At 41.5% G+C, this 27,209-nt stretch overlaps 1 protein-coding gene across 1 annotated transcript in view; it reads right to left on the bottom strand.

Annotated features, from left to right (window-relative positions):
- The window catches only part of LOC124598833 (transformation/transcription domain-associated protein), a 441,523-nt gene extending 427,134 nt beyond the window's left edge, over positions 1 to 14,389 (bottom strand). The window contains exons 1-2 of the mRNA XM_047136029.1: positions 14,235 to 14,389; positions 12,299 to 12,355 (exon numbers count right to left, since the gene is read on the bottom strand). Of these exons, the coding sequence (XP_046991985.1) occupies positions 12,299 to 12,305 (7 nt within the window). The 5' untranslated portion in view covers positions 12,306 to 12,355; positions 14,235 to 14,389. The remainder of the gene's footprint in view (positions 1 to 12,298; positions 12,356 to 14,234) is intronic.
- Between the last annotated feature and the right edge of the window lie 12,820 nt (positions 14,390 to 27,209).

Below are 27,209 nucleotides of genomic sequence, written 5' to 3'. Positions count from 1 at the left end.
TATGTAGCCACTCCACTTTAAATCAGCCTGTATGTATACGCCCAAGTTTTTAATGACTATGTTTATAATCAAAACATAACTAGGGTTTCCACCTATTTAAGCACAATATGTTACATTTGATTATGTTCAGGGTCATTCATTAATTCCTCCTCGACCGTCTATAGCCTGCAAGTTTTTGTGCTCTATGCCCCTTCCTGAAAACAGGAATGATATAAGCATTTTCCCCATTACTAGTCGTGCACGGTCCAGTTTCTGTCTTCCACGTTTTAGTCTCTACAGTTTCCTCAACTATTATGCCAGTTATTCCTTGATGTCTTCATTTGTGTCCAATTATTGTATCACTTCTTCCTACCATTGTTTCCGCATGTTCCTCTCACTATCAATTCTATGGAAGGCCTCCTGATTTCTTCCCAAAGGCAGTGTTCTTGTTCAAGCCTAAGAAAAGGTGTTGGTGATGATGATACAAACTGATAGGATTAATGGAAAAGGAGGTCTGTAACAATATGAGACAGGGAACTCTGCTGTGGAAATAATGGCAATTACAACTTAACCATTGATCTGATGATTGTTGTTGTTGAATCTTGCGAACTTTCTGCTTATTCCATGACAGCTTTGGCCAATACTGTCCAACAGAATCTGATGAATTAAATTAAAGAGTTTCAGTACCAAACACCAGGGTATAACTTGTGTGAATGTCATTTGAAATTGTGATTAAAGGACATGAATTATAAGATTGAAAAGAAAGAACAACTTCCCTAGTGTTCAAGCCAAAAATTAATATACTGCATTTTCAGTACACTGGATGCATCTATAGAATGTTACGTAGAAAGTCTATTGCCATGAGCCAAATGGCAATATTGTGAGAAATAGGCGAGAATTGTAGAACGCTGCAGGTAACTGATGTCTTAGATGGCAATTGCCAATCAACGTGCTATTCTGAATTTGAATGTGGTCATTAACAACTGGGTTCAACAACACAGCTCAGAAAAATCCAATGGATATTTGGCTTCACAGTAAAGGCAGAATACTTACCCAATCATAGCTGCATCAGCAGGTAATTGTTCAATTTATATAGTGTCTCCCCTAAATGGTCTAAAGCTTTGTTAGGAAATAGTTTTTATCGACACACAGGTGCATCATGTTTAGCAGAAGATTGTAAGAATGAAAGCTGCACTACAACACATTTCTGTACATACCTACATCAATGTCAGGAACATGTCCTGTCCACCTAAAAATCCTACAGCCCACTTCAGTAATATTAAAAGAAACATTACACTAATGGTTAAGGTCAATTTCTACATTCCTTCCCTAAAAACTTGGCAGTGACTAAGCCGCAAATTTCATTTCGATGCATGCTAACTTTATATACAGACTATTGTCTTCCACTAATAAAACCATACAACAAAGTATGGTAAATGTTTCTATCATACTGATGCATCTTGCACGGAACTAAAAGACAGTGCTTCAAGAGTATGTGTGATTTATTTTGTGGGCTGACTTTGAGACCAATTTACTGCCAATATTCAGTAGCAGTTGGCTTGAATCTTGCTGCCACCAGGCTGACTTCTGAAGCAGACTCATGATAACCAACTTAATGTCATTCATTTATTTGTTTATTTTCATCTGTCTGAGTGGTTTGGTGTGGGCCACCACAAATTTCTCTCTTGTGACAATATTCTCTTCTTAGAGTAGCACTTTCACCCAACATTTTCAATTATTTATTGCATATATTCCAATCTTTGGCCTCCCATACAGTTTATGCCCTCCATACCTCAATCTACTATCACATAAATTATTCCCTGTCCTTTCCTCTAGTCAGTGTTTACATATTTCCTGTCCTATGTGATTTTGCAGAGAATTTCCTCATTTCTTATCTCATTAGTCCATCTAATTTATAATGTCCATAAATATCACTACACTTCAACTCCTGACAAAGACTAGTAGACATCTTTTAGAGAGGAATGCCTGCTTACCTCTAGTAGTCATGCTTCTTATGTCCCCCTTGTTTCATCCATCACACGTAATTTTACCTCCAAGCTAGAAGAATTCTATTACTTTGTCTACTTCGTGGTACCGAACTTCTTTGTTAAGTTCATCGCTAATCTTATTTCTGCTACTCCTCATTAGTTTTGTCTTCTTTTGGTTTACTTGAAATCCATATTCTGGACTCATTACACTTTGCATTCCATCAACAAGTTCAGCAATTCTTCCTCACTTTTGCTGAGAGTAGCATGTCGTTGAATCAGATATTTTGATTACAGGTGCAGCAGACTTATAGCAAAGAAACTAGATAGGTGTTGGCCGGTACCAAAACAGAGCAAGCAGGAAAGAGTCTTGCTGCCAGGTAGTTGCCAAAACAGTGATGTACGAGGTGCGTTCAAGTTCTAAGGCCTCCAATTTTTTTTCTCCGGACTGGAAAGAGAGAGAGGCCGCGTTCATTGTCAATACGTCCCAGAGATGGCAGCACCGTACGGCAGATGGAATTTTACCGCCAGCGGCCAAAATAGAACTGTTTTACATACTTAAAATGGCGACATTTTCCTTACTTGAACAGCGTGCAATGATTCATTTTCTGAATTTGCGTGGTGTGAAAACAATTGAAATTCATCGACAGTTAAAGGAGACATGTGGTGATGGAGTTATGGATGTGTCGAAAGTGCGTTCGTGGGTGCGACAGTTTCATGAAGGCAGAACATCGTGTGACAACAAACCGAAACAACCTCGGGCTCGCACAAGCCGGTCTGACGACACGATCGAGAAAGTGGAGAGAATTGTTTTGGGGGATCGCCGAATGACTGTTTAACATATCGCCTCCAGAGTTGGCATTTCTGTGGGTTCTGTGCACACAATCCTGCAGGACGACCTGAAAATGCGAAAAGTGTCATCCAGATGGGTGCCACGAATGCTGACGAACGACCCCACGGCTGCCCGTGTGGCATGTTGCCAAGCAATGTTGACGCGCAACGACAGCATGAATGGGACTTTCTTTTCGTCGGTTGTGACAATGGATGAGACGTGGATGCCATTTTTCAATCCAGAAACAAAGCGCCAGTCAGCTCAATGGAAGCACACAGATTCACTACCACCAAAAAAATTTCGGGTAACCGCCAGTGCTAAAAAAATGATGGTGTCCATGTTCTGGGACAGTGAGGGCGTAATCCTTACCCATTGCGTTCCAAATGGCACTACGGTAACAGGTGCATCCTACGAAAATGTTTTGAAGAACCGATTCCTTCCTGCACTGCAACAAGAACGTCCGGGAAGGGCTGCGCGTGTGCTGCTTCACCAAGACAATGCACCCGCACATCGAGCTAACGTTACGCAACAGTTTCTTCGTGATAACAACTTTGAAGTGATTCCTCATGCTCCCTGCTCACCTGACCTGGCTCCTAGTGACTTTTGGCTTTTTCCAACAATGAAAGACACTCTCCGTGGCCGCACATTCACCAGCCGTGCTGCTATTGCCTCAGCGATTTTCCAGTGGTCAAAACAGACTCCTAAAGAAGCCTTCGCCGCTGCCATGGAATCATGGCGTCAGCGTTGTGAAAAATGTGTACGTCTGCAGGGCGATTACGTCGAGAAGTAACACCAGTTTCATCGATTTTGGGTGAGTAGTTAATTAGAAAAACAATCGGAGGCCTTAGAACTTGAATGCACCTCGTATAGGACAAATTTTGGAACAGGGGTGGTTGATTTCTTTAAAAGAGGGGGAGGGGCAGATCAAACTGCCAGGTCGTAGGTCCCTCACTCCGATTAAAACAATCCCACAAGGGTGATACTAAAATAATTAAGACATACAAAACACAGCTGGAAGAAAGGAGAAAACCACAAAAAGTCCACTGCAAAGCGGCTAAAAGTGGGCAATCCAGCAAGAGGTGGACAACAATCATTTGTGAGCCACAGTGACACAAAGGTGGGTCCTCGCGATGGAAGAGGTAACCATATGTTAGCCACGTATGGCCAGTGGAGAGCCGGCATAGGACAACTGATTTCCTGAAAGAGGACCCCATGGAAGACTTCCAAACATTTTTAGTCTCAATGACACACAGTTTGTTGTGCATACTGTTCTGCCATTCCGTCTGCCAAATCCGAAAAACCCTGCGGCATAAGACAGAACACAGATCAGTTTCAGAGATGTCCATCTCCAGAAGCGATTTCCACATAGCCTGTTTGGCCAGCCTGTCGGCAAGTTCGTTGCCTGGAATTCTGATGTATCCTGGGGTCCACACAAACACTACTGAATGACAGGACCGTTCCAGGGCATAGATGGACTCCTGAATGGACGCTACCAAAGGATGGCGAGAGTAGCACTGGTTGATAGCTTGTTGGCTGTTCAAGGAGTCAGTACACAGGAGAAATGACTCACCAGGGCATGAGCAGATGTACTCAAGAGCACAAGATATGGCTGGCAGCTCTGCAGTGAAATCACTGCAGCCAACTGGCAAGGAGTGCTGCTCAATATGTCCTCCATGAACATATGCAAAGCCTCCATGACCATCAGCCACCGAGCCGTTGGTGTAAACCACTACATGGACCCATTACATGTCGAGAAGTGAGAGGAAGTGATAGCAGAGAGCCAAAGGATTAACAGAGTCCTTAGGGTCATGCGAAAGGTCCAGAATAATCTGCGGCCTAGATGTGCACCATGGAGGTGTATATGAATGGACGAGACGGTAATTCAGATGTGCAGGAGAACTATGAACACGTGCAACGTAACTGGCGAGCAGTTGTGAAAGTCTAATCTTCAATGGAGGGACTCCGGCCTCCACCAGGACATTGGTCACTGGACTTGTTCTAAAAGATCCCATGGCTAGGGAAATGCCACAGGGTCAAGTAAACGCAACGTTGAGGGCACCGCCGAAACGTAAACCAGACTCCCATAGTCAAGGCAGAATTGAACAAGGCCTCTGTAGAGCTGCAGCAGCATAGACCGATCTGCACCCCAGTTGGTGTTGCTCAGGCAGCAGAGGGCATTGAGGTGCTGCCAGCACTTCTGCTTAAGCTGACGAAGATGGGTGTCAAAAAACAGTCCTAAGAATCAATACGTCTTCACTACAAGTGAGTGGATCGTCATTAGGGTAAAGTTCTGGTTCTGGAAGAACGGTGTGCCGCCAACAGAAATGCATGACACACGACTTCGCGGCTGAAAACTGGAAGCCGTGACTGCACCTTGTCAATGGCTCCCTGTAGGTGACGCTCAGCAACACCAGTACTTGAGCAGCAGTACGAAATGCAGAAGTCATCCGCATACAGAGAAGGTGAGATGGAGGGCCCAACAGCTGCTGATAGGGACACTCACAACAGAGCCATGGGGAACGCCATTCTTCTGAATGTGAGGCAGGGGGACGGGACTATGGGAGGCACTGACTTGGACACGGAAAGTACAGAGCGACAGGAAGTTTTGAATAAAAATCAGGAGCAGGCCCCGGACACCCCACTCTTACAATACGGCACGAATATGATGTCACCAGGTGATGTCGTATGCTTTACACGAGTAAAAAAAGACGGCAACCAGATGTCGGCATCTGGAAAAGGCTGTTTGGAAGGCAGACTTGAGGGACACCAGATTATCAATGGTAGAGTGACCCTGGTGGAAGTTGCCCTGACAGGGAGCCAGTAGGCCACGTGACTCCAGGACCCAACCCAACCGCCGATGCACCAGACATTCCAGCAGCTTACAAAGAAAGTTGGTGAGGCTGATGGGCTGGTAGCTATCAAATCAAGCAGGTTTTGACCAGGTTTGAGCACCAGAATGATGGTGCTCTCCCATCATTGCAATGGAAGATCCAGTTGAAGATGATGAGGAGATGTCGCTTTTAGTCAGACAAGGGATGTTTAATCATCTGACTGTGTATCTGAACCAGCCCAGGAGCTGTGTCGGGACAATGTGCAAGAGCACTGAGGAGCTCCCACTCTGTAAATGGGGCATTGGTTCACTGTGGCATGTACTGAATGAGAGGGGTTTTCTTTCCATCTGCCGTGAGGCTCTCCGACGCAGAGGCTCAAGTATAGTGCTCGGCAATCATGTTTGCGTTGGTAGATAACACGCCATTGATGTTAATGCCAGGGACACCTGTTGGGGTCTGGTACCCAAAAAGATGTCTCATCGTCGTCCAGACTTGGGAAGGTGACGTATGTTACCAAATGGTTGAGATGTACTTCTCCCAATACGCCTGTTTCTGTCATTTTACGAGGGTTATTCCAAAAGTAAGGTCCGATCGGTCGCGAAATGGAAACGACTATGAAAATCCGATAAAGCTTTGCACAGATGTGTTGGGTAGTGTCTCTAGTATAACCCCAGTTAGCATCACGTCGCTCTTCTCATTTCTGAGCTCGCAGTGAGCGCGTAAAGATGTCTAGAAAATAGTGTCTGCCGCCAAGTACGAGGGCCTGGTGAGAAATTTCGCCTGAAGCTATGCAGCCAACATTACATAACTGTCGTGCTGTTTCGTCTTCACGACAATTCTCAGCCGCATCTCTGGTCACATGAACCGCTGTCTTTGAAGACAACATTTTGACACAGACAACGAGGTGTAGGCCAGCGTGGAGAATTGGCGGAAAGCACTGGCGGCTGCCTTCTATGATGAGGCTATTGAAAAGTTGGTACAACGCTATGACAAAAGTCTATGTCAGAACGGCGACTACGTAGAGAAGTAGCTGAAAGGTGTAGCTAATTGTTACAAGTAAAACATTTCTGATGTTCACTGTGGTTTCAATTTGGCAATCAATCGGACCTTACTTTTGGAATAACCCTCGTATAAGCTGACGAATACAGGCACTGAGCTGCTTAAAGGCTATCAGGTGCCGCTCATGTCGCTGCAGAGCTCACCGATGACCTTTCATTGCCTCAGCAACTTCTGATGATCACCAAGGCACTGCCTTTGGCTGGGGGCACCCTAAAGAATAAGGGATCGCGTTTTCCGCCGATGCAGAGAGCTGCTCAACGACAACATCGATGGCACCATGTGGGGGAGCTTCAGCGGTGACAGCAGAGATGCTCAGTCTGCCTTGATTGTGTCCGTGGGCTTGACACCGGGGGAGTGACAGGAAGCTGGGTAAGTGGTCACTACCACACAGGTCATCACGTGCTCTCCAGTGGATAGATGGGAGAAGGCCAGGACTGCAAACCGAGAGATCAATGGCTGAACATGTGCCATATGCCACATCGAAATTTGTGGGGCCACCTATTTAAGAGGCAAAAGTCAAGTTGTGACAGTAAATTTCCGACCTCCCTACCTAAGCCAGTAAGCATGGCACCATCCCACAAGGGGTTATGCGTGTTAAAATCTCCCAAAAGCAGGAAAGGTTTAGGGAGCTGATCAATCAGTGCAGCAAATACATTCCAGGGTACTGCACCATCTGGAGGAAGATATACATTGCAGACAGTTATTTCCTGGATCGTCCTTATCCTGAGAGCCACAACTTCAAGAGGGCTTTGAAGGGGCACAGGTTCACTACATACTGAGTTCAGGACACGGATGCAATGTCCACCTGACATTCTATTACAGTCACATGGTTCCTGTAATATCCCTTATAGCCGCAGAGGGCAGGGGTCCGCATTGCTGGGAACCAGGTTTCCTGAAGGGAAATGCGAAAAGCAGGTGTAAAGCCTAACACCTGCCATATCTCAGCCAGGTGGTGGAAAAAACCACCACAATTCCACTGGAGGTTTAGGTGACCATGAGACTGGGAAGGCATGAAACACTCAATGAGGCAGTCTATGCCTCAGGGTCACCTGCTGCCACGAGATGAGTACATGTCTGATCGACATCATTGTGTCTGAGAGCCCAGCGAGAGCTAGGTTCTCAGCGGATGCCAGAATCTCCACCTCATCCTCAGAGCTTGTAAGTAGTGGTGGTGGGGTGTCACCGCATCGGGGGAGGGATATACAGCTTTACATCACAGCGATAGACCATCACCTCGACCTTCTCAGGTAAAGTGTCACCCTCAAAGGCCAAGATGAAGGCACCGGTGGCAACCTGATTATCCCTTGGACCCTGGTGGACGCGCCGGACGAAATGGACACCTCGCCACTCTAAATTGGCACGCAGCTCATCGTCAGACTGCAAAAGAAAGTCCGGGTGAAATTAGATACTCTGGACCACATTTAAGCTCTTATGGGGCATTATGAAAACATAAATATCCCCCGGCTTGTCATAGGCAAGTAGCGCCTGTGACTGGGCAGAGGATGTTGTTTTGATCAAAACCAACTCTGACCGCATTTTGGACAAGCCCTCCACCTCCCCATACATGTCCTCTGAATGCTCCATAAAAAAACTGAGGTTTCATTGACAAAAAAGATTCCCCATCAACTCTTGAACATACGAGGTACTGGGATGAATAAGCTTCGCTGCCATCTGCGATTAATAAGCTTCGCTGCCATCCTTGGTCTGCTGTTCCTCCCATGGTGTGGCCAGGGGGGTGGGGGGCAAACCACAATTTGGGGTCATATTTCTTATAATTGAAGTTAGACCTTGACAGTTTAGAGATTGTTGATGGTCAAACCCCAGCAAGAGATGACATACTATGCTTCGTGACGTGTCATCCACCCCGATGCCACCCACTCTGATCAATGGCCCTCCCCACGGGCGCCGCCCAGCTGCAGCAAAGAGCACCTGGCAGGATGGCCATTGCTGGAAGTCCCGATGCCCCAGGGTGACGAACATCTACTCCTTGGCATACGTGTGGAGTTAATTGCACAGGCATCAGCAGAGAGATCCCTGTGTGGTCAGGGGGCTACAACCAACAGGGTACATGGCGGCCCCATCACAACAGACTGGCTACCAAGCTGCATATCAGACACAAATGAGCTAAGAAGTCCATTAACGTCAATAGCACAGAAAGCAATAATGCACAGAGTATGAGGAAAATGCACTCAGGAGGGTGACCTTGCCCAACTGCTGGAGAATGAGCAGGAGTGCAGATCCATGTCGACAAAGGATGCGAGAGGTCTCAGCGCATGATGGACACTATGCACCATGTAAGGCGTCCTTCCCCAAGTGGCTCGCTCTTTAAAAAACTGAGGTCAAATTCTACAGGGGGGGCATCACATAAAGGCCGAAATGTGTGACTCCTTCTAGTCGCCTCTTACGACAAGCAGGAATGCCTCGGGCAATTCTAACCCCAGACAAGCAGGGGTGGGGTGGGGTAGGGGTGGGGCATAGGAACTGGTGCCTGATCACAAATAGCCTTAGCCACGTGATAGAAGACATTGGGAATTTTTGGAAATATTCTGACAAAGAGGCCCAGATTAGCACAGTAGGTGGAGCAGGGGACAGCCTGGCTATGGGCAGATATTACAACATTAGATGTGACCTAAATGAAGTAGGAGTAGCAACTATACACACAAATGCGAGTTTTGTGGAGGTCCTACAGTGCCACAACCTGCCATGCGTTAACACGCTGTGAGCTTGTGAACGCAGAATTCGGCAGACTGCAGGTCACACAAATGAAATCTTACATGAGTGTAACACCCATTGCTACAACTCTGAGAAGAGGGTATATTAGAAATGGACTATACCTGAATATGAGGGGGAAAGAGAGGCTGGCTGTACTTCTTGCAGAAAATGTATAGTGAGGCGGCAGTATAACACAAAACAAGGACCCTGTCATTCTTGGTGTCAGAATGTTTTTAGGGTAATATGACAGAATGAAACCTACAATTAAATCTCAGTAATTAACTCTTCAACAAGGGTGAAAAAGACAGTATGTCACGCTCCCCTTTCTCACAATATATAAGTCGCTCTCAGACACCCAACCAGTCAGTCGGAAAGACTCAGTGGAGCAGCACCTCTGAGGAGGTCCAGCGCAGTCCTGGACGAAACGTAAGGAGCAGAAAAGTTCTTGGACCACGACCTCACATCCCGGAAAGTATATCATCAGCCAATATGACAGAAGTCAAAATAACAGAAGAGCCCCCAAAATGCTTAAGAATGTGTAGATTAGTAAAATTAGCTTATGTCACACGAATACTTGAGTATAGAGTAATAAGGTAGAATGATGGTTTTAGTGTAGATTTTCTAAAGGATTCTGATACAAAAAAATTATCTGGAAACCTACAATTAAATCTCAGTAATTAACTCTTCAACATGGGTGAAAAAGACAGTATGTCACTAATTGCATGTTACCTTTGATGAAGCTCACAGCAAGAGAATAACTGAACATCCAATAACAAATGCTCCCTCTGGTCATGATGCACAGTTAGTTAAGATAAGTAAGATAGTGCCTTGCACTTTACAGTACTGATACTCCTAGTGGAAATCAGAATAATTAATATGGCTCTGAGCACTATGGGACTTAACATCTGTGGTCATCAGTCCCCTAGAACTTAGAACTACTGAAACCTAACTAACCTAAGGACACCACACACATACATGCCCGAGGCAGGATTTGAACCTGTGACTGTAGCGGTCATGCGGTTCCAGACTGAGGCGCCTAGAACCGCACGGCCACACCAGCCGGCAGAATAATTAATACTCCAGAACAAATACACTATGTGATTAAAAGTATCCGGACACAAAAATATACGTTTTTCTTATTAGGTGCATTGTGCTGCCACCTACTGCAAGGTACTCCATATCAGCAATCTCGGTAGTCATTAGACATCGTGAGAGAGCAGAATGGGTGCTCTGCGGAACTCACGAACTTCGAATGTGGTCAGGTGTCACACATCTGTATGCAAGATTTCCACACTTAAATATCCCCAAGTACATTGTTTCCGATGTGATAGTGAAGTGGAAACGTGAAGGAACATGTACAGCACATAAGCGTACAGGCCGATCTTGTCTGTTTATCGCTGACAGTTGGAGAGGGTCATAATGTATAATAGGCAGACATCTATCCAGATCATCACACAGGAATTCCAAACTCCTTCACGATCCACTGCAAGTACTATGACAGTTAGACGGGAGGTGAGAAAACTTGGACTTGATGGTTGAGCGGCTGCTCATAAGCCACGTATCACGCCAGTCAATTCCCAATGATGCCTCACTTGGTGTATGGAGCATAAACATTAGACGATCAAACAGTGGAAAAATGTGTGGAGTGACAAATCGTGGTACACAATGTGGCGATCCGATAGCAGGATGTGGGTATGGCGAATGCCCGGTGAACGTCATCTGCCAGCGTGTGTAGTGGCAACAGTAAAATTCGGAGGGGGTTGTGTTAAGGTGTGGTCATGTTTTTCATGGAGGAGGCTTGCACCCCTTGTTGGTTCACATGGCACTATCACAGAACAGGCCGACATTGATGTTTTAAGCACCTTCTTGCTTCCCACTGTTGAAGAACAATTCAGGGATGACGACTGCTCTCTTTCAAGACAATTGAGCACCTTTTCATAACGCACGGCCGGTGGTAGAGTGGTTACACGACAATAACATCCCTGTAATGGACTGGTCTGCACAGAGTCCTGACCTGAATCCTATAGAACACCTTTGGGATGTTTTGGACCGCCGACTTTGTGCCAGGCCTCACCGACCAACATCGATACCTCTCTTCAGTGCAGCACTCCGTGTGAATGGGCTGCTATTCCCCAAGAAACCTTCTAGCACCTAACTGAATGTATGGCTGCAAGAGTGGAAGCTGTCATCAAGGCGAAAGGTGGGCCAACACCATATTGAATTCCAGCATAGCCAATGGAGGGCGCCAGAAACTTTTAAGTTATTTTCAGCGAGGTGTCCGTATACTTTTGATCACATAGTGTATTTTTCAGTATCAATTACAAGAGGTGACCTGGGATGAAATTTCTAATGAACCAAATGCTGACATAAAATTTCATCTATTCCATGATAAAATCATATCATTATTTGAAAATAATTGCTTTCCGCATAAGCTAAACAGAAAGGACACTAAACAGCCATGTTGTGGTCCATAAGTGAAAAAAATGTGGCAGTATACTCAATGTATTAAGCACTACATTACATTGGAATGCAGGCTTTTTCAGGTACTTCCATCGATGAAATCTCCTCCGAATATCAGCTGAGTGGCAGCGTCATCTTGTAACTATGTTTCAAGAAGTTTCCTGTTCATCATCTTGAGCACTCACAGCGAGTAGGAAACATTCTGAAATATTGCTACAAGACAACACTACCACTTGGCTTATATTCCAAGATTTCATCACAGTGCCTTACCTCTACTTATTAAATTATTAATGCAGAAATTTTATGGAGTAAATATGATTTTCTAGAAAAGTCAACTACAGTAAATTTCAGAGGCAGCAACTACGAAATATCTTGCGCTTGTAAATCACATGCCATTTTAGTGAGTTAGTATGCACAAGTATAATGGATACAGTACTCACCATCCATGGTAGTTCACCGTATCGGTCACACAGAGTTCAACTGTTGCAAACAATATCCTGGAGAATAAGTAAAGCATTAGAATACATTGCTACTTATGTTGGTATTTATCATCTTTTAACTACATACAGGTAACCACATTTCAAATGCAAAATTTATGTTGTAAATGAATGGTGGGCATGTACGAGAAACCAATTAAAATTCCCACAGAGTTCCAGTTGCACATTAAGAGTGTTTATTGGGTGAAGAAGAGTACAAAATTCTGTTTTGGATTCCAATAGACACTCATCAAAAGAAACACATGGCAGTCAATAGACCTGTGTAGCCCTACTATTATAGCCTACTACTATTGACCTCCCCTTCTGTTCCCTTTGTAAAGAGTACAGAAATAATAATTGCCAGTGCATAAGCTTGAAATTATTCCATTTAACTGTGGATACTGGTCATGAATCTCAGTCAGGCATCTATCTTTGCTACAACACATTTATGTCACCGTGCTACAGTAAATTGTCCCAGATATTTACCCATGGACACTTTACAGTATTGAGAGGCAATATCGAAAGTTCCATAGACCATATCTACTAATCATACATTTTATGGTGTGCAACACAACTGAATAAAAGAGGGCACAGGCAACTGAAAATGTATTAACATGGCTGCCAAGATACGGATTTACAATTGAGTATGTATATCAAGAGCTCAGATAGCAAACTGGTACTATGCTAAAGACAGCCAATCTATATATACGAGAGAAAAAAACTTTAGGAAAATGCTAAATAAAGAGACACGGAAGAAGGTAAAGATAAGATGGGAGATATGATCCTGCGAGAAGAATATGGAACACCTAAACCAGAAATCAATTGCTGTAAAAACATAATACATTAGGAAAACCACACCATGTGGTAAAAAGGTACGAACTCACAACTTTGTGTGTCTTTTCAAAATTCTGTAATTATGATTTTAAAAATTAATATTTAAATGTATACAAACAGTAAAGTACATTCTTTATGCTTAACAGCCACAAAATAAAATCCCATTGATGATGCTGCAACTCCAGTTAAACGTGTTCGAGATAAAAACAAAATTGTGTTTTGCTAAGCCGGACCCCATCCAAAAACATATGCAATGAAATTTTTTTAAGTGCTCGAATACATCAATTTTACAATACCCTCATCACAGAAGCCACCTACGCTCTCTGCCAATTCCCTGCATTCGTCTGCACCTAATTGTCTGTGTCAAAATGCTGTCTTCATAGCCATCAGTCCATGTGAGCAAAGAGACAAGCACGCATGAAAGATACTTTATGTGGGCTACCTAAAACCATGAGGAACAGGCCCACACCACATGAGGATATCTAATGACAGTATTTCGCGGAAATTCTATTGTTCTACTCAAAGTGCCAATCTGAGGTTTACATAGAAATCAATCGTAGCTTAAAAAGAGTGTAAACATAAATTTATTACGAAAAATATAAACATTCCTTACATCGAACGACGAACTAAGGAAGAAGTTCGCAAAACTGTTCAATCTTCCGGACACTGTTGGAGAACTACTGCAATTCCGATAGCTATTTAGCCCAAGGGCCATTCGGCTAGAATGAATGAACACCGCTAGCAACATTTCTTCTACATGGTAAACTGCTGAAGTTTTTTATACGACTATGAAGAGCCTTGGAGAACAGAGAGCTCTACAAATAATCCATTTTCTTTCTGTTATCTTTAGATACTTGCTTGTAATGACAACAGACATTTGTAAACAACGGGAGAAACATGCACAGTACTGCTACACTGTCAACTGTAGGCCCACATGCCGCTATCCTACAGTCGTGCAAGACAAAGAAAAATTTCTGTCCAGGCATGATGAAAGTTTTACAGTTTCAAAGTAACACCTTTACAATGGAAGGCAGTGACATATACGTTAAAGAAACTGCATGCTTACCTTAACGATTCAGCTCATTCTCCATTCCATCAACAAACATGGGTGGGCACTGTCACACTATTCTAATAACCACTCTTGAGTCAGTACTAATGATTTCGCAAGCATCTTTCTACATCCTTCTACCACTCAAATTCATGCAGTCTCAAAAGCACACCTACAACCAATACCGGTGCCGTACATCATTCACTATACAATACATATACACAATCGCATACTCAAAACAAACTCTTCAATGCCCTCCTCACAAATCGACTACACTTGATGTTTTCGATATACTGCGATCTACCCCCGACAACGCACTCTATTGGAAAAGTGATGTATCTTCGTCCGACCAAAGCAGGAAGATTACCTTCAATAACCTTGATTACCTCCATCGTCCAACGCCACATGTGGAACTATCTGCAGTTTTCAGTGTTTGAAACGATTTCCTTTCCAAGCAAAAATTGTTACAGGTCTTTAATTTAAAAACTACAAAAAATTTTGAGAATTTGTTTCACTTAGATTAGATTAGATTACATTAGATTTACTTTCATTCCAATTGATCCGTAGTGAGGAGGTCCTCCAGGATGTGGAACATGTCAGAAAAACAACAACCATGAGAGACAAACCCTGCTTTTAATTTTATGTTATCTAGCATTTGACAGGAGAAATACGATAAAGCCAAACAAATTACAAATGTAATACTTTTCAAATTGTTTTTAGAAAATGATCTTAAGTATTTATTTCCTGAAAACATAATATCTAGGTGTTATCGATAAGTACTATACAGTAATTTCAGAAGATTTCAACAATTTAAACATTGTCTAAAGGCGTGTGTCCACTGGCAAATAAACTTACACAGGTCACTTGTAGAAGCTAATTCTGCAAGTTGTTTGAAGTGGAAACACACCAAGTTTACTTCCCCAAGTTCCAGCAACTTGCAGAAGTAGCTTCCACAAGTTGATGGAAACAGTTATTGCATCTCGGTGTAAGTATTTACCGAACTTTCCAGCTCTGGAAATAATTCTGAAATTTGCAGAAGTTTTCTGTATTCAATACTGGTACAGAAATGACAGTGTTTAAAATGAGAAAGGAGCAAAGGCAGATGGGCCAAAACAAGTGTACCATTTGAATACCTGAACATATCTAAATGACCGCCACAGGCAATGAAGTGCGAAATTAATTTACCGATTACTTTGTTTTTTTCACTTAAAGGTGATAAACAAAGTAAGAGCCTACGGAATATCAGACCAGACGTGTGGCTGGATTGAAGAGTTTTTAGCAAACAGTACACAGCATGTTGTTCTCAATGGAGAGACGTCTACAGACGTTAAAGTAACCTCTGGCGTGCCACAGGGGAGTGTTATGGGACCATTGCTTTTCACAATATCTATAAATGACCTAGTAGATAGTGTCGGAAGTTCCATGCGGCTTTTCGCTGATGATGCTGCAGTATACAGAGAAGTTGTAACATTAGAAAACTGCAGCGAAATGCAGGAAGATCTGCAGCGGATAGGCACTTGGTGCAGGGAGTGGCAACTGACCCTTAACATAGACAAATGTAATGTATTGCGAATACATAGAAAGAAGGATCCTTTATTGTATGATTATATGATAGTGGAACAAACACTGGTAGCAGTTACTTCTGAACAATATCTGGGAGTATGCGTACGGAACGATTTGAAGTGGAATGATCATGTAAAATTAATTGTTGGTAAGGCGGGTGCCAGGTTTAGATTCATTGGGAGAGTCCTTAGAAAATGTAGTCCATCAACAAAGGAGGTGGCTTACAAAACACTTGTTCGACCTATACTTGAGTATTGATCATTAGTGTGGGATCCGTACCAGGTCGGGTTGACGGAGGAGATAGAGAAGATCCAAAGAAGAGCGGCGTGTTTCGTCACAGGGTTATTTGGTAAGCGTGATAGTGATGTTTAGCAAACTCAAGTGGCAGACTCTGCAAGAGAGGCGCTCGTGGTGTAGCTTGCTGTCCAGGTTTCGAGAGGGTGCGTTTCTGGGTGGGGTATCGAATACATTGCATCCCCCATACTTATACCTCCCGAGGAGGTCACGAATGTAAAATTAGAGAGATTTGGGTGCTCACGGAGGCTTTCCAGAGTGTAGATGTAGATGTAGACGTTGAAGTAGAATGGCAATAAAGACGTCTTTAAATTTTAATAGATTTTTTTAAAATTAGCATAAACGTAAGTGTATTACATTTGTAATAAAAGTAAAAAAAATACTGATTGCAAAGAAGGGTATTTAAAAGGCGCTTTATTGGCAAAACACTTTGAAAATATAACAGATCTAATAAAGAGAGTGCCTACACCACGTTGTTTGCCCTCGTTTGGAATACTGCAGCACAGTGTGGGATCCTTAACAGATAGAATTAGTGGAGTACATTGAGAAAGATCAAAGAAGGACAGCACATTTTGTATTACAGCGAAGTAGAGGAGAGAGTGTTACTGAAATGATACAGGATTTAGGGTGCATATCATTAAAACTATGACGTTTTCCGTTGTGGCAGAATCTTCTTACTAAATCTGAATCACCAATTTTCGCCTTCAAATGCGAAAATATTCTTTTGGCGCCGCCTTCGTAGAAAGAAACAATCTTCATAGTAAAATAAGAGAAATCAGAGCTTGCATGGGAAGATATAAGTGTCTGTTTTTCCCATGTGCTGTACGAGACTGGAATAATAAAGAATTACTGTGAAGGCGGTTTGATGAAACTTCTGCCAGGCATTTAATTGATTTGCAGAGTATCCATGTAGAAGAAGATGTAGATGTAGATATATGTTTAAGTTAATATGTGTATATGGCTGCTAGTGGGAATGTTCATGATGATTGATTAGCCTCTCAAAAAATTATTGCACAAGTTTTGAAATAGTTAAATATCTGAAAAAAATTGGTAGTACTTGACTTTATGTGAATGGTGAGATATGGTGCTGCTTTATATATCACTCAACTGGTGACAGTACAAGCAGCTGTTTTTAGTGCTGCAAGATGGACTGAATCTTACAGGTTGGTAGTGGACTGGCATGAATGTCTGTCGTGGTGCCCAGCTGTCAGACGGACTGTAACAGGGGAGCTGAGTGAATGTTAAGGTGGTTAGCAAGCCACGAGGCCCAGTGTTCACTGGGGTATTTCTAAGCGGAAAGAGGGATGATTTCAGGCAACATGATCATAGGATGAGCTACTGTACAGGGACTGCGACTTGAAATGTTGTCACTAATATGATTTTAATGAAAATGCATTAAAACTCATTGCAAGCATGATGGAGAAAAACCAATGACAGTTTTCAAACCATAGCCGTGGGATGAGCTCATTGAACACAAATCCATGTCTGAAGCTTTAGTATTTAAGAAGTTATTCACATTATTACCATCATTGTTCATAGTAAATTGTAACAGCTGACTTTATTATGAAAGTCACGCTCGCAATATGCTAGATGAAGGAGGATGGCTCTTGTAGTATAAAGAACAGATTATTTTTCTAATTAAACAACTATATAATTTGTTAAAAACTGTATAGAATATTATCCAGTCTGGATTTGTATTGCACTTCCTTGACTCTTGTGCAGAAATGTGTGCAATATACTACTGCATCCATTTTAAATAAGCTACCACAAGAATTTAAATATCTTGGTAGTAATGCATGCGCTTTCAAATAAAAAATGAAGAGTTTTCTCATGGGTTAATCCACTACTGTTGAGGAGTTCCTTGAAAAATAAAGCTGGTTCCTATGTTATATTACGTATTCTTAAAGTTATGGCTTCTCCTTTTTGGGATTATAAACTATTTATTTTATCCGTTATTATTTTTATATTGTTATTTCATGTGCTGAAACATTCCATGACCTTGAAGATTTGGTCCTATGGAACTAGACATGTAAAATAAAATAAATAAAAAATTTAGTTTATTTATGTAAACAGTGCCATAACTACAGACTTCTCCACAGAGACACAAATGATCTTATCAGCACGAGTTTCCTTTCTCAATATTCCAACATCTTTCGATGAGTATTGAATTGTAGTTGTGATTTACAAAATAGGTCAAGTTAGTCTACTGACTAGATTGTCGAATGTGATGATTTGTGTGGGTGAGATTTGTTTAAAATTGTTAAAAATATGTATAAATACGTTTATTAAAAGTGTTATATCCTAGCCAGTAATGCCACCCGAGCCCGCTGCCAAAAGGTTGGCAGCATCAAAGTCCGGACGCCGTCCGCATAAGCAGCGCCAGCGATACAGGAAATCGCCGCATGTCTGCGCGCGCCACCGCTGGCTTCTGGCTTCTTAAGCGCTGGAGTCGCGAGCGCTAGGACAGTTCTATATTCGCCGCTCAGTTGTATACTCGCCACCGAATTGGGTACTTGCTAGTCAGTTGTGTGTTCATCGCAGCAGAGTTGTTGTTTGTCGTCAGCCGACGCTGACCTAGCCGCTCCGATTCGAACTAGACAGATCTCTGTAGACACGGAGTTCACTACTATGTTTCTGTATCTTCGTTAATAAAGATAAGTACCGACTTTTATTTAATCAGAGTGTTTGGGTTTTCATCTTTCTGTTCACTGTTCCAGCGGACTGGTCGGCCCGCTACTAAAAGGGTGGCGGTGACTTCGTAAGCCATTTCTACAGCGAATTGCTTGTCGCTACGAACCCCGCCACAAAAAAAAGATTACAAAATGGTTGCAAAATTTTTTATATCTTTTATCGTAAGTATTTATATGACATTATTAAATTTTCATGTTCCGAAACTTGTATGTTATGATTTAGTTAATGGTGTAGGGTATAATACTACATCTGCACAAAGTAATACCAAAATTTGCACTGATGATAGACACTGTTTAGTTATTCAATGAGTTATTTGCTTGTGGCCACCATTATATATGTTGTGGTTCTCTAAAAAATAATTAAAAGGAATTTACACGAAATCTATTTTGAGCAATGTTATTATCCTCTGGGATTTCGACCAACAGTTCCAATCTCAATACACCTTTTATTTAAGTATTTGCTAATGTCTCACTGCTAATATAAGGCTTTGGTATTAACATTACTATGTTCTCTTGTTGCCCTAAAGAGCGATAGCGCAAAACACTCCCTACTGACGTCTGCGAGCCATATCCAACGTTAATGGCGACACATTGCCCACATCTGATATTGAATGAAAGCGTAGACACCCTGCTAGAATCATAACATTTATTTATAATCCAGGTGAAAGTCTAGTGGTATTGCGCGAAATTCACTTCTTCTGGTACAGTTTTTTTTATCGATTTATGGCCACAGTTGTATGATTTGGCTTGGCTGTATACTGGGTGAGCTGAAGGGGTTTAAGTTGCGAGTTGTGCTCTGTGTTATTGCTTCTTCATTGCTGTTATTGATGAATTTGTAATCGTGGCAGATGTGAGGTAGCAGCTGTGTGCAGCTGTTGACTGTGCTTACGTAATGTCTACTTGCTCTCAATAATGTCTCATAAAAAGACTGCTTGTGCAACTGCAAATTGTTTCAGTGTCTTCCTAACTGATGTGAGCTCGGGCAGTATTGTGTAGTATAAAGGAAGTAGCATAGAAGACACTAGTATGATCAATTTTAGATTCTGATTAGTGTCAGCTACGCATCACATTGAACTTTTTTCCTATTTAGTTCGAATCAAATGTGTCACTCTCACGTTCTATGGATTTCACTGTCATTTTAACTTAGGTTACATTGTGCTGCGATTGTAGCAGCATCACAAACATTATATAAGTGGTATAGGAACGATGTGAATATTCGATAACTTCCGATCAGTAATTAGACGTAAATTTCGTAAACAGTTGACCTTATACACCTCCAAAAACACTTAAATGGTTTATGTCAGGCAGAACCAATGTTATATTTGATGTACAAAGTAACAGCATCACATGTCACATGTGAAAAGGTATCACTGTGTAAAAAGCTTAGATACAAATTTTTTTTGTCTAGAGCAACATTTGGAAGCTTGTGCCTGAAGGAGGCCTCTTTCATAATTGTAACAGTATATAGGTCCCCTTCAGGTAACTTTCATTTATTCCTGGAAAACTTGGATGCCTTGTTGTGCTATCTATCAGATAGAGGAAAGCAAATTATAATTTGTGGGGAATTCTATGTTGATTCACTATCTATCTATATCCGAATCCCGCTCCAGCTACTGCTGGGTCTGGGTGCTGATGAGCCCTCTCCATTTGGCTTAGTCCTCCCACCACTTTTCTTCCTCCAGTTGCTGCCAGGTCACACCTCTCCTTTCTACAGATATTCTCACTCCCATTTTCCACCGTGTTCTTGGGCGCCCTTTAGGTCTTTTGTCATCCATCTTTAGTTCTTCCATAATTTTCGGGAGTCTCTGCCCATGCATCCTCTTAACATACCCATACTATCTTAATCTCTTTCTTTCAATTTCTTCTCTCATACTTTCTTGTTTGAGGTCCTTTCTAATCTCTACATTCCTTAGTCTCTCCATTCTTGTTTTTCCCTTAACTGCTCTGAGAAATTTCATTTCCCTTGCTTGCAGTCTGCTCCAGTCCCTTTCTGTCATTGTCCATGTTTCTCCACCACAAGTGACAATAGGGATGTAATAATTCTTATACATAAGGAGTTTTGCTCTTCCTGAAACTTCATTATTGCAAATCAGGTGTTTTATTGTTTGCTAGAAATTGCCTCCCTTCTGTAACCTACCATTAATTTCGTTAGTTATTCTTCCATCCCTAGATATTTCACTCCCTAAATAAGTGAAAACTTTCTACCACTTGGAGGGGTTCTCCATTCAAGGTAATATTTCTGTTGAATCCTTTCTCTCTTCCAAATGCCATTACTTCACTCTTATCTTTATTTATTTTTAATCCATACCTTTTCATTATTTCCTTCCACGCATCAAGCTGTAACTGTACATCTGCCTCTTTATCACCCCATATTACCATATCATCTGAAAGAATCATCTTTTTGTCTTTTTCTTTTACTGTATCTTTAACTGCCCTATTCATTCCCTCCATCACAACATTAAAAAGTGCAGGAGATAGAATACTTCCTTGCTTAAGTCTTTGTCTTATTTCGAAGTATTCAGAGTTCCCCAATGGTGCTCTGATTCTACAATTGTGTCCTCTGTTGATTCACTGAAAGAGTGTAATAGGAAGAATGACCTGAAGTCTTACTCGGTTCTTTCAATTTGACTTCTGTCATTAATTTTCCTACTTGAGTAGTAAAGGACAGCAGCACATTGATAGATAACACTTTTATAGACCAAGATAAGTCTAAAAACATAAACTCTTGTCCTGTTGAGAATGGGCTTTCTGATCATGGTGCTCAGCTAGTTACAGTATATGACATAGTTCCATTTAGTAATTCAAAACTACCCTTCAAAGTTGTGCATTCAATTAATGACTCAACAATTAAAAATTTCAGAGAAAATCTTCAGCGGCTAGACTGGGATGAGGTGTACAAGGAATCTGATGCTAATTTAAAATATAACTTATTTCATGATACACTTGTAAGAGAATTTGAAAACTGTTTCCCCAAGTGTAGTTAATCTAATTATAGGAAACCATGCAAAAAACCTTGGCTTACTATAGGAATAAAACTATCTTGTAACCACTAAAGGGAACTGTATTTAACAACAAGAAAGAGTAATGACACAGAAACAGCCAAATATTATAAAAACTACTGTGCTACATTAAGAAGGATTATTAAAGGTCCAGAAGCATGTGTATCATGTCTGAGATTAAAACCTCTGATAACAAAATCAAAAAAATTTTGAAACTTATTACAATGGAGACAGGGCAACTAAGAGTACAGGATGACGGCATCACCATCAAACCGAATGGAAACTTGACAAACAAGAAGCCAGCAGTCGAAAACATTTTGAATAATCAGTTTTTAAATGTTGTAGAGAAAATAGGATCTAAATGTTCATTAGCAGAAGCAAGGCAGTTAATGGAAGAGGCCTTTCCCACACCATTTGATACAATTGAAATTGCACCTACCTCTCCTTCTGAAATTAGGAAGATAATAAACTCTCTCATGAATAAAAGCTCACATGGAATTGATGGCATTTCCAGCAGGATAATAGAAGCTTGTTCCCAAGAAATAAGTGGGATTCTTAGCCACATATATAAGCTCTCTGAAGCAGGTTATTTTCCCAGATAGACTGAAGTATGCCATCGTTACACCACTGCATCAAAAAGGGGATATGTCTGATGTCAACAACTACCGCCCAATCTCTCTTCTTACTGCCTTATCCATATTTCTTGAAAAAGTGATGTATTGTAGAGTAGCGTCACACCTTTGTAAAAATAAAGTTTTAACAAAATGTCAGTTTGGTTTCTAGAAAGGTTTTTCAACGGAAAATGCTATATATACTTTCACTAATGAAATATTAAATGCTTTGGGTAACCGGGAGTCACCTGTTGGGATTTTTTGAGATCTATCAAAGGCTTTTGACTGTGTAAATCATGGAATACTTCTAGATAAGTTCAAGTACTGTGGTATGAATGGGACAGCACTCAAATGGTTTAAATCATACCTATCTGGAAGAGTGCAGAAAGTTGAAATAAGCAGTTCACATAATAGGCAAAAACTGGTGATTTCTCAAACTGGGGAACAATCAAGAATGGGGTGCTGCAAGGTTCAGTCTTTGGTCCTCTGCTGTTCTTAATATACATTAATGACTTGCCATTCTATATTCACGAAGATGCAAAGCTGGTACTTTTTGCTGATGATACAAGTATAGCTATCACACCCAACAGATAAGAATTAACAGGTGAAATTGTAAATGATGTTTTTCAAAAAATCATTAAGTGGTTCTCTGCAAATGGGCTCTCATTAAACTTTGACAAAACACAGTATATACAGTTCCACACAGTAAATGGAATGACCCCATTAATAAATATAGACTTCGATCAGAAATCGGTAGCTAAGGTAGAATATTCAAAATTTCTAGGTGTATGCATTGATGAGGGGTTGAACTGGAAAAAAAGACACTGAGGACCTGCTGAAATGTTTCAGTTGAGCTACTTATGCTATTAGGGCCATTGCAAAGTTTGGCGATATACATCTCAGTAATTAGCTTACCATGCCTATTTTCATTCTGTGCTTTTGTATGGCGTCATATTCTGGGGTAACTCGTCATTGAGTAAAAGAGTGTTCATTGCACAAAAGCGTGTAATCAGAATAATTGCTAGAGCTTATCCAAGATCATCCTGCAGACACTTATTTGAAGAGCTATAGATCTTCACTGTAGCCTCACAATATATATATACTCACTTATGAAATTTGTTATTAACAATCTGAATGAATTCAGAAGTAATAGCAGTGTACATGGCTACAACACTCGGAGAAAGGATGATCTTCATTACTCAAGGATAAATGTAACTTTTGCTCAGAAGGGGGTAAATTATGCTGTCACAAAAAATGGTTCAAATGGCTCTGAGCACTATGGTACTCAACTTCTCAGGTCATTAGTCCCCTAGAACTTAGAACTACTTAAACCTATCTGACCAAAGGACATCCATGCCCAAGGCAGGATTCGAACCTGCGACTGCAGCGGTCTCGCAGTTCCAGACTGCAGCACCTAGAACCACACGGCCACTGTAGCCGGCTGTGCTGTCACTAAAGTCTTTGGTCGCTTACCTAATAGCATCAAAAGTCTGACAGATAACCATATAGCATTTAAAAGGAAATTAAAAGAATTTCTTAATGGCAACTTCTTCTACTCATTAGATGAATTTTTGGATATAGTAAGTGGGTAATTTCCCCAACCCCTACCAAAAAAGTGTTAAGTGTCATGAAAAAAAATTAAAGTATTAAGGGTCACGTAATATTTTGTGTAATGTAATATCTTGTATAGACACCTTTTATTAACCTGACACGTTCCACATCATTACAAAGTGTCGTATTCATGATCTATGGAACAAGTACTAATCTAATCCAATCTAACTCCTACAGTTTGAGATCATTGTGTTTGGCTGCCAGCAATCACACCGTCATCCTCATGCAGGAGAAACGGTTTGCAGCCTTGATGCTGTCTCTCATACCCATACTTAAATGCATGATTGGAAGTTGTCAGTTATATGTGTTGCAGCAAGCATAAGAGCACACTTGGTACATGGAAAATTGATTATTTTGTAGTATATTTGCTGATTTCAATGTGTTAAATACAGTTTTGAGATGTTATAGCATGAGCAAAATATGGAATTCTTATGTGGGAATTATGAATGAGTTGATGAGTTCCTTGCAAATAGCATGTTGTTCTTAGTGATGGGGGGCCCACTTTAAGTTTTTTGCATGTGGTATTGGCACAATAGCACATAAAGTGGGTATGCAGCAAGTAAGGCTCAACGTTAGCCTCTTATGCGAACATCAAGCTGCACATTAATGGGATTGTTGGACGAATTACCAAAAGTGCTAACTGACAGGCTGGGAGTAACTAGTAAAATTAAATACTGGATTCAGCTCACAGATCAGCACCTGATGCGTCAAATTCGCTACTTGTTATCACCTCCTAAAATGCAACAACTTCACAAAATCATTGAATAGTCACTTTCTGATGGTGTCATCCATGCTTTTGTCTCACCTTTTGCTCTGACTACATTTCTGAATCCTAACCTCATGGAGACGAGTTTAGACCTGCACTGGGTGTAAAGTGAGAAGCCTGTGCTTGATTCTCTTACACTCGTGGGGTTGCACAACTGCTTTACGTGGGTTGCATGGCCAAGATACTTATGGTTCTGGACTTAAACAAGACCTACTATCAGATTCCTTTCGCAGAATCTAAGTCTGTAATGGCGTTCAGTACCAACTGCAACTTTTTTTAATTTAATAGAGCCCTCTCTGGGCTTCCTGTAGGTGCACCAGTCTTGTTACATCTACTGGTTTCGAACTGAGGGTCTTTAAGTTCAAGCTTGTTTACAATTACTTGAATGATGTAGTTATGTACAATTCCAGTTTTGTGGAGCATCTCGACCACATCCACCACGTGTTTGGGGCCTGAGAGAAGAGGATCTGACATACCAAAGTATCCTCACCTTGGGACAAAATATCCATTGTGTTTCTAAAAGGGATCACCGCCGACTATGGCCAGGCACAAACCATTCATTCGCTTCCAGTCCTAAAAGACAATAAGGATCCCTGATTTCAATTGCTTGTTCTTCATTCAAACCAACACTTCCAGTGTCAGGATGTTGGCTGCACTATTACAAGAGCAGGATGGAGAGCGAAGGCCTCTTGCATACACCGTGCAGGCATTGTCACCAGCTGAAACCAAATACTCATTGTACAAATTGGAAATGTTATCCATTATGTTCGCACTAGAAACATATAAGTTCTATTTGGAACACCGTTGGTTTCACTTGGAAACGGACAACTGTGCCCTGAGATGGGTGTTTAATCAGCCACGCAATAGCACCATGAGCAGCAAGTACCTCCTTGTTATTAAAGAGAAGCAGAACAAAACTGACAATGAATTGAGCCCTTATTTCAAGTGGGTGATATGGGTGAGGAGCCCGAGGCCAATGTGCAGCTTGTATTCAACATTGGAGTCCTGACAGAAATTCTGTCCCTATTTGCCAACTGAAAGAAGAACAGCAACAAGATCCCGAACTGCAGTCCATTTATGGTAAGTTGAAAGCTGAAGCAACTGTTCCAGGATATTCCTTGGAAAAGCGTTTCGTGTGTTTCCGGTCCAGGGGATGGGGGCAATGGTACCCCAGAGTCTAAACCCTGGTGATATATACAGTTTACGATCTCTCATTTCTAATCACTGCTGCGTCGCAGCGCCACCTCTTGAGGTGATTCTGTATTAGAGGCTTCAGTACTGGCACACGACACTGGGGCGCATTATGATTACTACTTGAGCCCCCATCTTACTGTTACTCACTCCTGTGAACGGGAACGCGTTTTGCAGATCTTGGTGTCTCTCGCATCCATCTAGAAAACGTAATGATTTTACTATTTTATATTTCTAGTTTTTACTGAGTTTAACGAAGGCAATGTTGGCCTAATATTTTCATTAGGTGATCTGTTTATATATGCTTATAGGTTATCCAAGACTGCACAACGCGATCGCGATTGTTAAATAGATGTATTTGTTCTCTGTTTTCTGTTTAGATAACCTGAAGATGCTGAAATAAGGCGAAACGCGTAGTTGAAAAATAAAAAAACTAAAATTGCAACCAAGACTGTTTTTAACCCATACTGTTAAGCACTGGTTTGCTGTTATGCCACATATGGACTGGAAGAATTTCAATAATTATCACTGTTGATGTTAATAATTATTGGTGTTAACAAAAATGTGTCATCACCAACCAAATCCGAATCTTATTACACCATGCTGAGTGTTCTCGATTGTAATGCACGCAATCTGATGTGTAATTTTGGGTCTGACGAAGTGCTTCATGCATTACAGTATCGTTATTTCTTATCGCAAAATTAACTCTATTTGGAAGAAACGTCAACAATTCTGGTGACATTCTAGGATAATAATTACAAATTATTTCAGCAAGAATGCTGAGCAACTGAGCTGTCATTTCTTCATCCAGTCAAAAATCGAAACACATTTCTTATTTTTGTCTTATGCAGCGATTCCACGCAACAAGCTTTAATTCCATCACAACTTGTGCGACGTGCAGCTGCCAAAACTTTTATTTGAGACACGACTCTGGAACCCACAAAACGAGGAAACTGAAGTGATACTGGTCTCGCCGTGTCGACAGTCAAACATGAAACCATCTGCGTGCAACTCATTCCACGCAACGAGTGGTGCAACCCAATGTCGTCGTAGGCTTAAGAAATTTCGTTCGATCATTCGGCTTCCGCATCATCAACAATCACCCGCTTTGTGTCGGTTACGCGTACACTTGTCCAAGTGATATTGTGGACAGTTGCATTTAGAAGTTGGCATAATTCACATGCTAGCAAAGTTATGTTGAAAATCTTACAAAATAGACTTCGCCAATATCTAGATTGAGAGCTGCCAGAAGAACAAGCTGGATTTAG

This window comes from Schistocerca americana, chromosome 1 (assembly GCF_021461395.2).
Source record: "Schistocerca americana isolate TAMUIC-IGC-003095 chromosome 1, iqSchAmer2.1, whole genome shotgun sequence".
Taxonomy (NCBI): Eukaryota; Metazoa; Arthropoda; class Insecta; order Orthoptera; family Acrididae; genus Schistocerca; species Schistocerca americana.
This window is presented reverse-complemented; position numbering and strand designations above follow the sequence as displayed.